Raw genomic sequence first — 15,951 nt, 5'->3', positions numbered from 1 at the left:
TGGAAGCCGCCCAGTGTGGCTTGGGAAACCCAGCCAGATGGGCGGTGTATAAATAATAAATTATTATTATTATTATTATTATTATTATTATTATTATTATTATTATTAACGGTTGTGGGGAGGCAGGGACTTTCAGTGTCAGCAACTGATGCATGGGGCAAGCCCTCCCAGGGATGAGTTGCTGTGCTCATTAGCCCTGACACTCAGCCAAGTCTGAGCAGATCGTGTTCTTGCTAATAAAGAGTTAACTCCAACTCGCACCGTGTGATTTACTGTCCACTTGCTCTTGACACTATGGCACCTCCATTAATTATAATACGATTCCAGCCCTCGTGGTTCTGAAGATTGATTTAAATAGGAACAGAGTAGCTGCCAAGTTCATAGTCAGACCAACTGGTCCCTCTAACTCAGTATTGTCTCAGTATTTGCAGCGGCTCTCCAAGGTTTCAAGCAGGAGATATTCCCAACCCCATCTGAATGTTCAACAGCTTCCCCTCGCAAACAGGAAACCCAAACCATCATATGAGGAAGGGGCTGTTGGCCTTTTGCAAAAGAAGAAGTAGAAGAGTTTGGATTTGATAGCCCGCTTTATCACTACCCGAAGGAGTCTCAAAGTGGCTAACATTCTCCTTTCCCTTCCTCCCCCACAACAAACACTCTGTGAGGTGAGTGGGGCTGAGAGACTTCACAGAAGTGTGACTAGCCCAAGGTCACCCAGCAGCTGCATGTGGAGGAGCGGGGAATCGAACCCAGTTCACCAGATTACGAATCTACCGCTCTTAACCACTACACCACACTGGCTCTATAAATAATAAAACAACTCTATAATAAAACAACAAGTGAGAAAGTAATATGAATTCTGGCTTACTTTTGCACTGTAGACCTTGCCTCATGATGCCCCAAAGCAAAGAGCCGCAGTGGTCGCAGAAGGTGGGCACTTTGTAATTGTGGATCCGGAATTTGTGAGGGATGTTGATTCCAAATCTCTGCTCAGAAATCTGAGGAGGTAGCAGCAATAGAGGAAAGGCTGGTTAGTTGGGGAGGTGGGAAATCAAGTAAAAACACACACAAGAATATCCTCCTCTCCCTCCCAGCAAAAAATACCATTAATAGCCAATGGAGGGTTACACCTTCCATTGCCTTGCAGAAACAATGCAATGCTTTTCTAACTTGCCTAGTTCTAACTGCCTAGCAAGCCTTTATTTTATTTTATTATTTAAAATTTATTAACATATAAAACACATACATATACATTTACACAATGCACATACGTGACGGAGCCTCAAGAACATCTTATAGGACGCTTATGAAAGCCTATGAGATGGCTATGAAAGCTGCTAAGAAATCTTACTTTGCAGCTTCCATTGCATCCACTAGCTCTCGCCCGGCACAACTTTTTAGAATAATTAGGTCAATAACGTCCTTAGGAGGACAACCAAATTTAAGCACAAATTCGACCCACAGCTGTGAGGCATTCGCGAGCTTTTTTGCGGAGAAAGTCCTGTTGCTCCGCCGTGACCTCCCTGCCAATTTAGATACAGTGACTGAACTGGAGGCCCCTCGACTGACTTCAGGTCCAGTGTTGGACCATTTCGATCGGATACTCCCGACTGATGTGGATAGATTCCTCCAAGTTGGTAGGCCCACCACCTGCCTCCTTGATCCGTGCCCGTCTTGGCTGATTAGGGAGTGTCCAGATGTTGCGCGGACCCCCCTGGTTGAAATTATCAATTTGTCCCTTGACACGGGGACATTCCCAGGGGAACTGAAGGAAGCAGTGGTGCGTCCACTCTTAAAGAAAACTTCATTAGATCCCTTAGACCTATCCAATTACCGCCCAGTTTCAAATCTTCCATACCTGGGTAAGGTAATTGAGAGAGCGGTTGCTGAACAGCTTGGTAGGTTTCTGGAGGAAACATCAGCATTAGATCCATTTCAGTCCGGTTTCCGTCCTGGTTTTGGGACGGAGACGGCTCTGGTTGCCCTAACAGATGATATCCGTAGACAACTGGATCGAGGCGGGTCAGGACTGCTGATCCTTTTAGATTTGTCAGCAGCCTTTGACATGGTCGATCATGATCTTCTGGACCATCGCCTTGCAGACGTGGGGATACAGGGCATAGCCCGTAACTGGTTGTGCTCTTTTATCTCTGGTCGGGGACAGAGGATGGCACTAGGGAAGGAAATGTCATCACGCCACTCCTTAGTGTGTGGAGTGCCGCAGGGCGCAATTCTCTCCCCAATGCTTTTTAACATCTTTATGCGCCCTCTTGCCCAGATTATCCGGAGCTTTGGGCTGGGCTGTCATCAATATGCTGATGACACTCAGCTCTATCTACTGATGGATGGCCACACCAACTCAGCCCCTTACACACTGACCAGATGCTTGGAAGCTGTGGCTGGATGGTTTCGTGGGAGCCGATTGAAACTAAATCCTTCGAAGACAGAGGTCCTATGGCTAGGTCGGGATAGCATGGGGATGAGGGACCAACTCCCTTCTCTTGCGGGGGCCCAATTAGTGCCATTGCCTTCCGTTAAGAGTTTGGGTGTAATCCTTGACGCCTCCCTTTCCATGGAGGCGCAAGTCACAGCAACAGCCAAGGCGACATTTTTCCACCTTCGCCGCATCAAGCAGTTGGTCCCTTACCTTTCCCGCCCCGACCTGGCCACAGTGATCCATGCGACAGTCATCTCCAGGCTTGACTACTGTAACTCGCTCTACGCGGGGCTGCCCTTGAAGCTGTCCCAGAAACTCCAGCGGGTACAGAATGCTGCAGCGAGGCTCCTCACAGGGTCTCTGCCATGGGAGCATATTCATCCAGTGCTTTTCAAGCTGCACTGGCTCCCGGTGGAGTACAGGGTCAGATTTAAGGTGCTGCTTTTGACCTTTAAAGCCCTTCACGGCCTAGGACCCTCGTACCTACGGGACCGCCTCGCCTGGTATGCCCCACGGAGAGCCTCAAGGTCCATAAATAACAACACCCTAGTGGTCCCAGGCCCTAAGGAAGTTAGATTGGCTTCAACCAGAGCCAGGGCCTTTTCAGCACTGGCTCCAACTTGGTGGAACGCTCTGTCTCATGAGACCAGGGCCCTGAAGGATCTGATCTCTTTCCGCAGGGCCTGTAAGACAGAGTTGTTCCGCCTGGCCTTTGGATTGGAGCCAATTTGATTCCCTCCGCCCCCTTTTTCTTTTTTCTTTTCCTTCTCCTGCAATGAGGCTCCATTTTAATATTTTAATGTTCCATTATTTTAATGTTGTATTTTATTTTTGTTTTTAAGTTGTAATCACTCATCTTGTTTTTATTATTGCTTGTAAGCCGCTCTGAGCCCGGCCTTGGCTGGGGAGGGCGGGGTATAAATAAAAAATTATTATTATTATTATACACAACACACCACCTTATTTTCATAACATAAAACATACCTACATTACTCTATATAACACCTACCAATACTGTACATATCAACATACCTACACTCCTACCCCACACGGACACCCACCAAGTGACTTGACTTCCAGCCGTTCTTGTTATGCTACTTTATTTTTCCAATTAGCTTAAACGCATTCCATTATTTCTTTAATCTCTTCTTCTATCTTGACTATACTCTCCTTTCACTCTAATCGTTTTCTGGATTCACTCAATATCTGTCAGAAATTCTACTTTTCCCACATAAATTTTGATTGTATTCCTTAAAGATAGCCCACTCCTTATTCACTTATTCACGGACTTGGCATAAGTCAGAGGATTAAGCCCATTGAAGTGAATGGGCCTAAGGAGGTTGTCTTCGGCTCCAGGACAAAGGTGGAAGTGGCAGAGGAACATAGGGTGAAGTTACTCCATCTCAGCAGGGTACACCCATTCATCTTTTATCACACAAAACCAACAGATCCTGGCACCAAGTACACATGCAAACCCACAGCCTGAAAATGCATTAAACAAAGTGTGTTGCTCTATAGAAACAGGCGGATCGACAGAGAGGTGAATAAATTACCGTATTTTTTGCACCATAACACTCACTTTTTTCCTCCTAAAAAGTAAGGGGAAATGTCTGTGCGTGTTATGGAGAGAATGCCTACGGGTGGCATGCCTATGGATTTTCCTCCTCTAAAAACTATGTGCGTGTTATGGTCAAGTGCGTGTTATAGAGCGAAAAATACGGTACATTGCAATAAGCTACAGAACCCCAAATGTGTAACTGTGGCTTTACCTTTGTGTTCACCTTGTGACTATTGTTCTGGCACGTGCAAGCCGTGACAATGAGATGGTGGCAGCGCTTGTGCACGACACACGTGCAAACTGGAAAACAGACGCAGGCGTGGGGGGGGGGGAAGGGTTGAAACAGAACAGGAAGATGAGATCGACAAGAATCACTGGGAAGCCCAATGCTCTGTATTACATATATCAGGGCCAACATCTATTAGTTGCCCTGGAAAATGGAAGCACCAACATTTTTATCTTCTTCTCAAAGGAGCTGCGGAGGTGATGGGTAGGTGTTGGGCTGGAGTCAAAGCACAGGAGGAAGGGGTGGATTTAACCATTTGCCCCTGTGCTGATCCCCTAACAGCACCCTAGCTCAGTCGGTAGAGCATCAGACTGCTAATCTCAGGGTTGTGGGTTTGAGCCCCGTGTTGGGCAAAAGATTCCTGCGTTGCAGGAGATTGAAATAGATGACCCTCTATTGGTCCCTTCCAACTCTACAATTCTAAGATTCTATGAAATCCCCCAGGCTGCTGTTAACTACAGGGGCAAACTACAAACTACAAACATCAAGGCAATTGCAACATTCATAGCTGATGACAGGTCTGTGTTCCATCTATTTGTCTAATCCTTCCCCTGTTCCACCCCCCTACAAAGGCCCTCTAAGTTGCCACTAACTACATCTTGTGGCAAGGAGTTCCATAGGTCCATCGTCCCCCACATAGGGGTGACAAGAAGTGACAGACCGGACTTCTCCAGAATAGACTGACCATCAATTGCAACCAATATAACTATCAACAGAGATAGTTACAGGTAGGTAGCCATGTTGGTCTGCCATAGTCGAAACAAACAAACAAAATTCCTTCCAGTAGCACCTTGGAGACCAACTAAGTTTGTTATTGGTATGAGCTTTCGTGTGCATGCACACTTCTTCAAATACGAAAGCTCATACCAATAACAAACTTAGTTGGTCTCTAAGGTGCTACTGGAAGGAATTTTTTATTTTTATTTTGTATCAACAGAGAGGCAGAGAAATTATTTGGCGATATCCATTTGCGTCATATGGACTCCGAAAGGACCCTTTCAGATCAAAATGGCCTTAGCTGGTATGACTAATGTTGTCTACCAGCACACCCAGAGATATGCATAACCTCAGCCTAAACTTCAGCATGGGCCTGATTCACTGAGAACCAGCCTTGAGTATATCTCCCATGCATTTTAACGGGGTCTGTGCGGCAATAGAAAAGGCCAATTTGTGGCATGTGCATTTCAGCGAGAGAGAGATGAGGCACACTACCTTGGCACTGGTATCCTTGCTTTCCAAATACTCCCCTGTTGGAGACAAAACAGAGAAAGCGCATGACTCAGGAACAGATAAAAGAGCCAAAATCAGGTCAGGTTTGTACACAACAACACAGTGGCTGGGAAAGCAGCAGTGACACAGTTTACAATGCAAATGTAAAAAACAGCTCTTTTGGAGACTTTTTCACCTCTCCTTGAGCAGAGTCAGAGCAGACTGACGCAATCACGGCTGATCCTTTTTGCTCCCTACCCCTCACTGGACAGACATAGCAGGTTCATAGGCTTCTCTTGCGTATGAAAACAAAAACAAAAAACCATACATTTAAAGAAGTTTCACTATTTTTCTATTCTCCTGGCTCAAAGCTGACTCCCCCATGGGAGTCAATACATCAGGCAGAGGCACCTCTTAGCAATTTAAAGACCAATGGATTCATCTGTCTTGCTCCTCTTCACTCCGATACAGGCAAGCAAAAGGAATGACCACAGATCAAAAATCTGTTTTTATAAACACTGTAGATGTAGGTTAACTTTGTAATAAAAAAAATTAAGGTCTCATATATATATATAATAAATGTTCATAAATGTAACAAGCAAACACGTACATAAATATATAAACCACATGTCTGGAGCAGCACAGGAAGACAGTCCTAAAACCATTTTGACTCCCAAAACTGACCAAATGTTTCTCTGAAAGGAGGGAGGGGGTGAGGGAACCTTCCCATTGTCTCAGGAATTACCGTATTTTTTGCACCATAACACTCACTTTTTTCCTCCTAGAAAGTAAGGGGAAATGTCTGCGCGTGTTATGGAGGGAATGCCTACGGGTGGCGGGGGGGATCTGCTGCAGTCGTGAGCAGAGGATCCATGGTTCCCCTTCCTTCCCTCCTCCGTGGCTCGCTTTGAAACAGCAAAGCGGGAGAAGAGCCGCTGAGTGGGGAGGAGAGAGGGACAGAGAGCCTGCTTCTTTAAAGGAGCAAAGCGGGAGAGGAGAGTGTAATAAGCGGCTCCTGTCCGGTTGGTTCCTTTAAAGCAAGCAGGCTCTCTGTCCCTCTCTCCTCCCCACTCAGCTCGCTACATAGCAGCAAAGTTTTTCAGCTCGCTAAGCCGGGGATGAGCGGGAAGAGGAAGAAAAGCAGAGCCTGCTTGCTTTAAAGGAGCAAAGTGGGAGAGGAGCCTTCTCCCCTTATACCCCTCTTCTTCATTATTAGCAGCATCCTTCTCCTTGTCCCTTGAGTGCTTTTCCTTCCCTCCCCACTTAAAATGTGGTTACAAAGCACGGATCCACATGGATCCTCAGGATTTTTGCACTGGGTCACCCCAAATTCACCATCAGATCACATAGCATGTCCATGGCTACATCTTGCACCAAAAAAATCACGCACCCACTGTTGCCTGGGGCCGCAGTGGTGCAAAAACGTGGTTACAAAGCATGGCTCCACATGGATCCTCAGGATTTTTGCATTGGGCTACTCCAAACTCACTGTCAGATCACATGTCTGTGGCCACAGCATGAACCACAAAAATCATACATCCACTGTTTTGTTTAGAATATTTTTTTTTCTTGTTTTCCTCCTCTAAAAACTATGTGCGTTTTATGGTCGGGTGCATGTTATAGAGCGAAAAATACGGTAAGTGAGTACCATCTCAAAGGAATGGCCAGACTACCAGGAAAGGTAATCAGATAAGGCATTATCAGATAACCTGGCAGACAGGAAAAACAACAACATTCAAATTTCTGTTGTAGACCGCCTTTTCTGTGATGTAGGTATGATGCATCTGAGGGGTGGTCTTGGACTCCAGGGCAGGCAATTTAAAATGTCTATATAACGGCAGGCACACCTTTGTTCTGGTTCCTCCTCCTTTCTCCTCCATGTGAAGGGGCACCCTGTTGCAACAGTTCAATAAAAATCAGGCTTACTAGCTGCTTTGCTTCTCAATATTCTCTGGTTGGCCTCTGTTATTTTCTCCGACCAATGGAGAACCTGCAAAGGACTCTATAAGGGCTCTTGTGTCCCCCATCTTTTCACCTAACTTTTTCTAACTTTCATATATCATCTTTCAATAAAGAAGAAGAAGAGGAGGAGTAGGAGGAGGAAGAGAGAATCCATCCTCGGTAGGCAAAAGAACTCCGGCAAGTGTTAAAACATAAGCCAGACTACGATAGGCCATTGATCTACGATAGATCAAATTTGCAGATGACACCAAACTGGGAGGGGTGGCTAACACGCCAGAGGACAGGATCACACTTCAAAACGACCTTGACAGATTAGAGAACTGGGCCAAAACAAACAAGATGAATTTTAACAGGGAGAAATGTAAAGTATTGCACTTGGGCAAAAAAAAATGAGAGGCACAAATACAAGATGGGTGACACCTGGCTGGAGAGCAGTACATGTGAAAAGGATCTAGGAGTCTTGGTTGACCACAAACTTGACATGAGCCAACAGTGTGACGCGGCAGCTAAAAAAGCCAATGCAATTCTGGGCTGCATCAATAGGAGTATAGCATCTAGATCAAGGGAAGTAATAGTGCCACTGTATTCTGCTCTGGTCAGACCTCACCTGGAGTACTGTGTCCAGTTCTGGGCACCACAGTTCAAGAAGGACACTGACAAACTGGAACGTGTCCAGAGGAGGGCAACCAAAATGGTCAAAGGCCTGGAAACGATGCCTTATGAGGAACGGCTAAGGGAGCTGGGCATGTTTAGCCTGGAGAAGAGGAGGCTAAGGGGTGATATGATAGCCATGTTCAAATATATAAAAGGATGTCACATAGAGGAGGGAGAAAGGTTGTTTTCTGCTGCTCCAGAGAAGCGGACACGGAGCAATGGATCCAAACTACAAGAAAGAAGATTCCACCTAAACATTAGGAAGAACTTCCTGACAGTAAGAGCTGTTCGACAGTGGAATTTGCTGCCAAGGAGTGTGGTGGAGTCTCCTACTTTGGAGGTCTTTAAGCAGAGGCTTGACAACCATATGTCAGGAGTGCTCTGATGGTGTTTCCTGCTTGGCAGGGGGTTGGACTCGATGACCCTTGTGGTCTCTTCCAACTATGATTCTATGAAAGGGAAATTATAACTCTGTTGGTAGAGCATGAGGCTCTTAATCTCCGGGCCATTGGGTTCAAGCCCCATGTTGGGCAAAAGTTTTCTGCATTTCAGGGGGTTGGACTATAATAATAATAATAACAACTATTATTTATACACTGCCCTTCTGGCTGGGTTTCCCCAGCCGCTCTGGGCGGCTCCCAACAGAATATTAAAAACACAATAAGACATCAAACATTAAAAACCTCCCAAAACAGGGCTGCCTTCAGATGTCTTCTAAAAGTCATATAGCTGTTTATTTCCTTGAAATCTGATGGGAGGGCGTTCCACAGGGCAGGTGCCACTACCAAGAAGGCCCTCTGCCTGGTTCTAGATGACCCTTGTGGTCCCTTCCAACTCTCTGGTTCTATGGGCTCTGTATGAGACGGCAAATGGGTGTGATGGGGCCCCTCCCTCAATTCATCGAGAGTTATAAGGACAAAGCCTGAGTTTAGAGTTGAAAGGGGCAGTGGTTTCACCTAGAAGTCGTTATGTATTAAGATTAGCTGCAGTTCTCACTCAGGGCCACCAGTATGCAAATGAAGGATTGAGAATTGTAGCTCACTGATTGGTTAGCTAGTTGGGAGTTGTTACTGTTACAGGTTACTTAGTATTATATAAAGCAGCCAGCTAGGCTGCTGTCAGTCTGACTCCAGGAACAGTTCTAACTGCTGTAATAAAGAGCTGTGAATCTAACAGAGCTGTGTCCTTTGTCCATCTTTCCCACTATTTAACAGAAGTAAAGGCAGGGGAAGAGGGGTCACTTGTTTCTGCTTGTAAAAAATAAGAATTTGCATTTTGTGTTTTTATTTTGCGTTTTTAAATACAAGATAAACCATGCAACCATTCAAACTCCATTTTAAAATTAAATTAAAACACTATATTAAAAACAGGTATTGCCTAGGCAGAGTCCCAGTGGCCTGAGAGAGGTATCTCAATGGCTGCATTTGGCCCTGAAATAAATGATGATGATGAAATCTTGCCTTTTAAAATAAAAGCTGTGATTCTCAGGATGTGGAATATTTAGGGATGGGTCAATCTCGGTTTCTCTCAGTTCTCCACCTTTCCACATCAGTTTGCAGATTAATTTTCAAAAATTCTTAAAATCCGAAAACTCAGCAGGATTTCCATGTGAATTTATCATACTGCACACATTTTTGTATACAAATTTGGCCTAACAGTAATATTTTTGCAAGGCAATTCTCTCGAACATTTCGGTATGTTGTTTTCACTAATAATATATGCATTCTTATGCATGCTTCGGGTTGAATACAAAGTTCATCCTACTCATAGAGGACCACTGGACATTAATGGACACAGCTGAGTTAGGTCGGTTCATTTCAATGGGCCTACTCCATATTACTTGGATACAACTCTTTACCCTTCTATATGCAGTTTTGCACATGTTACTTGACTGAAGAACCAAATTTGGAGAAGCACAAATTTCCAACAATGGCTGCGTTTCGGCACAGATGTTTCAGACAGTGCAAATCAGGCCAATCCACCTTTACATTTAGGGTGAATCTAATTCCTCCCCCTTCCCTTTGGATATTCTACGGGCTGCCTGCAAATCTTCATAAGCAGACACGATGGCTCTGACTATCTTTTCCACCCCTATCTTAGGTCAGAGAGCTGCACTTTGTGCCTCTGTTGTGGCCCCTTCTCTTTGATCTGCGGAGAGAAATTGTTGCAGGTAGGGCTGTTCCTAGCGAAGGGATTAGCAAGAGACAATGGGAAGACTCTCCATTTCGAAGCCTCTCTCTCACCAGATAAACTCCCGGCAGTGCGAGCAGTACGTGGGTTGCCGCAAATAGGTAGCCATAAACTTGTGCCCATTGACTTGATGGACTCGCCGCCGCATAGCCCGTTGGCGCTTCCGGGTGAAGTTCTTAAATATTCTGTCCCTCTGGAGAGTTCCTGCGTGTACAAAGGTAAAGGAGACAAAACAGGGAAGCAAATGTTTATCAGCACTAGTTGCGTGCTGAGGTCCCCCAAAACCCCTTCCCCAATAACTCACACATCACACATAATTTTTGTTTAAGGTTTTTGGCATACTTTTGGCCACAACTTTATTTTCATACAAATTGAGAGTGGTTGCTTAGGCATTGGTTATGACTATCTGTCACCCCCCGCCTTGGGGGACAGCACTGACTCCCTAGTCAGTCCCGGAGGAACAAGGGACAGAGTCAGCTGGAGCTGCGTCACAGGCCCTCAGCTACTCCGCGCATGTTCCTTGAAGCTTACGCGGCCCGCACCCTGCCGTCAGGGTTTGGACGAAGGGGATGGTAAGCTTCAGAATTCCTTTAACGGAATACCCGTCAGCAGCAGCATTGGAGGGGCAGGCACAGCCAATCCATACCCCTCCACCAACCAATTTAACCAATGCCTAACCGCCAACCTTACAAGTTGTGACGATTTGCTAAGCAGTAGGCAAAACCCAAAAGGCACACACTAATCAGCCAATTGGAAAATTCCTACTGGGCCCCCGCACCAATGCGAACGACCCCATGACAGGCAGAGCAAGGTCAAAGCGCAAGCCCAAATCAAGGGAGGGAGGGCGGGAGATCCGATGTCCACAGCGAAAGAGAAAGAGAAAGCTGTGGACCTTGCTTAAATAACCACTGATCCCACCCCTAAATTGGCAACATCAAATTTACCCCAGTAACACCATCCTCCAATCTGCTCCAGGCCCCTTGAATCTAATACTGCCTGGCAACCAAGTGGAGTTTTGTTCGGCCCCATCCGCAACACGTGCTCTCTTTTAGTGAGAACACGCTTTCTCGGTTATTTGCCACACTTTTCCTTTAATTTTCAACCACAAGTTATCTCAAAACATGATACAGTGGTACCTTGGTGTTATGTACTGAGTTGAATAGGATTCAGAATGCAGCAGTCTGATTAGTCCTAGAACAATAGGATTCAGAATGCAGCAGTCTGATTGGTCCTAGAACAATAGGATTCAGAATGCAGCAGTCTGATTGGTCCTAGAACAATGCAGCAGTATGATTGGTCCTAGAACAATAGGATTCAGAATGCAGCAGTCTGATTGGTCCTAGAACAATAGGATTCAGAATGCAGCAGTCTGATTGGTCCTAGAACAATGCAGCAGTATGATTGGTCCACAGGAGCCACCCAATCCAGCTCCAGGTGGAAGTGAATCCGCAACCTGATTGGCCTACAGGAGAATCCCAGAATTAGCCAATCACATGCAGCCCATTGTGTAAATAATGTATATAAAGCAGATATTGTGGGGGAACTTCCATTCCTCCTCACCACTATGAGCTGAATAAAGAGCATGAAATCTACTCTTGACTCCGGGTATATTTCACTCAGGTTACAGACGCTTCAGGTTACAGACTCCGCTAACCCAGAAATAGTACCTCGGGTTGAGAACTTTGCTTCAGGATGAGAACAGAAATCGTGCTCCGGCGGCACGGCAGCAGCGGGAGGCCCTATTAGCTAAAGTGGTCTTCAGGTTAAGAACAATTTCAGGTTAAGAACGGACCTCCAAAACGAATTAAGTTCTTAACCTGAGGTACCACTGTATCTTTAAGCACCTTCATTCCTTGCTCCTCCTTATCTCCTCTCCTCCCCCTCATTCTCTCCGCTCCATCAGCCATCCAATCGCCTTCTGAAACCCAGGATCTCCACTTCTGGGATCATATGGTCCCTATCCTTTCTTTTTTGCTTGCAGATCCTTTTCTGCCCTGGGAGCATATTCATCCAGTGCTTTTCCAGCTGCTCTGGCTCCCAGTGGAGGACAGGGTCAGATTTAAGATGCTGGTTTTGACCTTTAAAGCCCTTCACGGCCTAGGACCCTCGTACCTACGGGACCGCCTCGCCTGGTATGCCCCACGGAGAGCCTCAAGGTCCATAAATAGCAACACTCTAGAGGTCCCAGGCCCTAAGGAAGCCAGATTAGCCTCAACCAGAGCAAGGGCCTTTTCAACACTGGCTCCAGCCTGGTGGAACGCTCTGTCTCATGAGACCAGGGCCCTGCAGGATCTGATTTCTTTCCGCAGGACCTGTAAGACAGAGTTGTTCCACCAGGCCTTTGGCTTGGAGCCAATTTGATTCCCTCCACCTCTTTCCTTTTCCTTTCTCCTCCTGTGATGAGGCTGCATTTTAATGTTTCAATGTTTCAATGTTGTATTTTAATCTTGTTTTTAAGTTGTATTCATTCAACTTGTTTTTATTATTGCTTAAAATAAAAAAATTCCTTCCTGTAGCACCTTAAAGACCAACTAAGTTAGTTCTTGGTATAAGCTTTCGTGTGCATGCACACTTCTTCAGATACATTATTATACATGTATCTTCAGATACATATTATTATTGCTTGTTAGCCGCCCTGAGCCCGGCCTTGGCTGGGGAGGGCGGGGTATAAATAAAAATTATTAAATTATTATTATTATTATTATTATTATTATTATTATTATTATTATTATTATTCTCATATCTCGAAGCTCTGTCTGAATCGCTGCAGTGTGATCAGATCGTATAAGCACCCAACTTTCAACCTTGTGCAGTTGGATGCCGGCCGGCTGAAATCGTGCAAATTAACTGCAGAGAACCTAAAAGCTCTTTTTGTGCCAGGTTCCCCCCCCCCCCAAGCGGAAAGAGCTTTTAAGCTCTCCCTGTTGACCACCTTGCTCAGCAGTCTCTGGGATGCTCTCAGGAGACCATGCGTGAACTCAGACATCCCTGAAAGAGCTTGCGAGAGCAGCGTGCCAGAAAGTAAGGATGCTCACGCAAGGGCAGTTCCAGATTCGAGTACTATACTGTATGGAAACTGTGGCCTTCCAGATGTTGTTGACAGAGGCCACCTCCCATTAACCTCCACCAGTTGGGCCAGAAAGCAACATCTGGGCAACACGTTGGATTGGGGAAGATGTATTGCAGTCTTTAAGCTGTGTGCCTCCACCTATATTCAACCTGTATATTTGTAAATACATGCAAACATCGCCAAACACCAGGAAGCCTCCGGTGACCTCCTTCCAAAGGAAATCAAACCTTTGTAAGCACCGCACCCCTGAAATCTTGGCGAAGTGAGGTGCACATAACACTATATTAATTCTACCACCAGATTAGCTGAGTTTCAAGATGATTAACTGATTAAATTTGCATATGAGTAGAAAAAACCCCCCAGTGTTCTCAGAAACACCAATAGGAGTGTTAAGGCACTGAATGATGGGTTCCAAAACCTGCTATTAATTTATTCCAGTTCTTCAGAATGGCTATTTTTAAAGCTGCACATCACAAACTTCCTGTTTCCACACTGACACATGGCTCTCATAAGTGCCTTTACACACACTTGTCTGTCATTCTGCTCCATGACTGGCCAAGGAAAGAGCCAGGTAGCTATTTCCAAATAACACTTAGACATCGCACATCAGGAAAGGGCTTGGGAACTGGATTCTTCACACTGAAGAATTTGGACAGACATCTGTTTGTCTAAGGTGGCCACTTATGTATTGCCAAAGAAAGCAATGAAAGGACTCAGAGTTGCATATGCTGATTTATACGCATAGATGCAAATTTAGCAATCATTGGTTGTATCCAGCTAAATCCTACCCAGTGTAGACCCACTGAAATCAAATTACCGTATTTTTCGCTCTATAAAACGCACCTAGTTTTTGGAGGAGGAAAACAATAAAAAGAATATTCTGAATCTCAGAAGCCAGAACGGCAAGAGGGATCGCTGTACAGCAATCCCTCTTGCTGTTCTGGCTTCTGTGATAGCTGCGCAGCCTGAATTCACTCCATAAGACGCACACACATTTCCCCTTACTTTTTAGGAGGGAAAAAGTGAGTCTTATAGAGCAAAAAAATATGGTACTCAAGTCCATTGATGTCAATGATCCATTCCATGACTTAGACAACACCCTCTCCTTCTTTCTCTTTTTAAATTTTTTAATTAAATTTTCACAATTATAACAAAAACAACCTAGCAAAAAGGAAAAACAACAGCAGAAAAACATACAAAAAAAACCTAAACCACAACAATAAAAAACATAATCTTTATCCCATATCCCTTAAAACCCAAATTTTATTTGCATTGTTAATTGACTTCCTCCATTCCCTCCCTTCTGAATTTCCTCGTATCTGCATGTAACAGCTTTCCCATATCATTCTTAAACAAAAATATTTCCAGCTGTTATCTAATTTATTCACTTTTCTTACTGTTCTGAATCCCATTTATTTAATTAAATCCTAATTTAATCCTAGGCCTATTTGGTACTTTCAAGTGATTTCTAATTTTTTATATTACAATATTTATTCAAATACCAGATGGCGCTCTGGAGTTGAAATCGGAACTCTATGAAATTTTCCATTGTGAGCTTTAAAACGGATTTTTCAGAGCGTTTTTCTATAGCAGTGTAGATGCAGCCCATGACTACAATTTAAACAGGAATACACAATTGTAAAAAAGACTGTGAGCAGGCGACTTGTGTGCCTAAGTCAGTTTCCCAGCTGCTTCTAACTGTCAATGGGCAACTTCATATATGCAACTAGACTGCTTCTCAGCTGCTTGACCTTGGATTCTTCGATCTGTGCTCCTCCTGCAACCCTGATTGGGTCCCTGTCCCCTGAGGGTGCTCATGGTAATGGGACACCCATGTTAGATTATATCCAAAGTGCAAGAAGGAATCACTCCTCTTCCAATCACTAGGGCTTCCAGCCTAGAAAGAATGAGGGCAGGGGGAAGCAAAACCTTCATTGCGGGCGGCTGGAGTAGATGACCCTTGGGGGTCCCTTCCAACTCTACAATTCTGATTCTATGGAAACTGGCAGGTGCAAAGCAAGCTTATTTACAAGCTAGTCCACATGTTCCTGACTTGTGGGTTCTTCCAGAGGGGGAAACTATTCAATGTATCACACACACACACACACACACACACACACACACACACACACACATGGCTTTTCCTGGGGGGGGGGATGCAGGGCTCCGCATATCCCTAAACATTTTGTAAATTTAGTGGGAGAAGAAACTAACAATTTAAAATCGTCAGTTCTGTTGCTACCCCCGATGGGGGCCTCATTTCCTGTCACTGTGTTTCCTGAGTCTCAGACGGAATGAGAGTACCCCTAAACATGTTTTTAAAGAAAAAAAGCACTCTGTGTGTGTGTGTGTGTGTGAAATCTATACCACCCTTCATCAGAAGATCACAGGGTGTTTTACAACCTAAAACTATATACCATAATAACAAACAGAAACACCCCCACACAGTTATTTTTATTGTAAAGTCCATTCTGGTTGATATTCATGGAAAAGCCTCTCTCTCTCTCTCTCTCTCTCTCTCTCTCTCTCTCTCTCTCTCCATTTGTCTAGACTACTAATGACCTGATTTACATATTGAGAAGTTT

The 15,951-nt window shown here is 44.8% G+C and overlaps 1 protein-coding gene across 1 annotated transcript in view; it reads right to left on the bottom strand.

Moving 5' to 3' along the window:
- PRKCH (protein kinase C eta) overlaps positions 1-15,951 on the bottom strand; it is a 121,333-nt gene that overhangs the window by 62,205 nt on the left and 43,177 nt on the right. The window contains exons 3-6 of the mRNA XM_081192480.1: positions 10,350-10,500; positions 5,494-5,528; positions 4,207-4,295; positions 869-998 (exon numbers count right to left, since the gene is read on the bottom strand). Coding sequence (XP_081048606.1) covers positions 869-998; positions 4,207-4,295; positions 5,494-5,528; positions 10,350-10,500 — 405 coding nt within the window. The remainder of the gene's footprint in view (positions 1-868; positions 999-4,206; positions 4,296-5,493; positions 5,529-10,349; positions 10,501-15,951) is intronic.

This window comes from Podarcis bocagei (assembly GCF_964188305.1).
Source record: "Podarcis bocagei genome assembly, chromosome: 1".
NCBI classification, from domain to species: domain Eukaryota; kingdom Metazoa; phylum Chordata; class Lepidosauria; order Squamata; family Lacertidae; genus Podarcis; species Podarcis bocagei.
The sequence above is the reverse complement of the archived record's forward strand: the minus strand, read 5'-3'. Positions and strand labels throughout refer to the sequence as shown.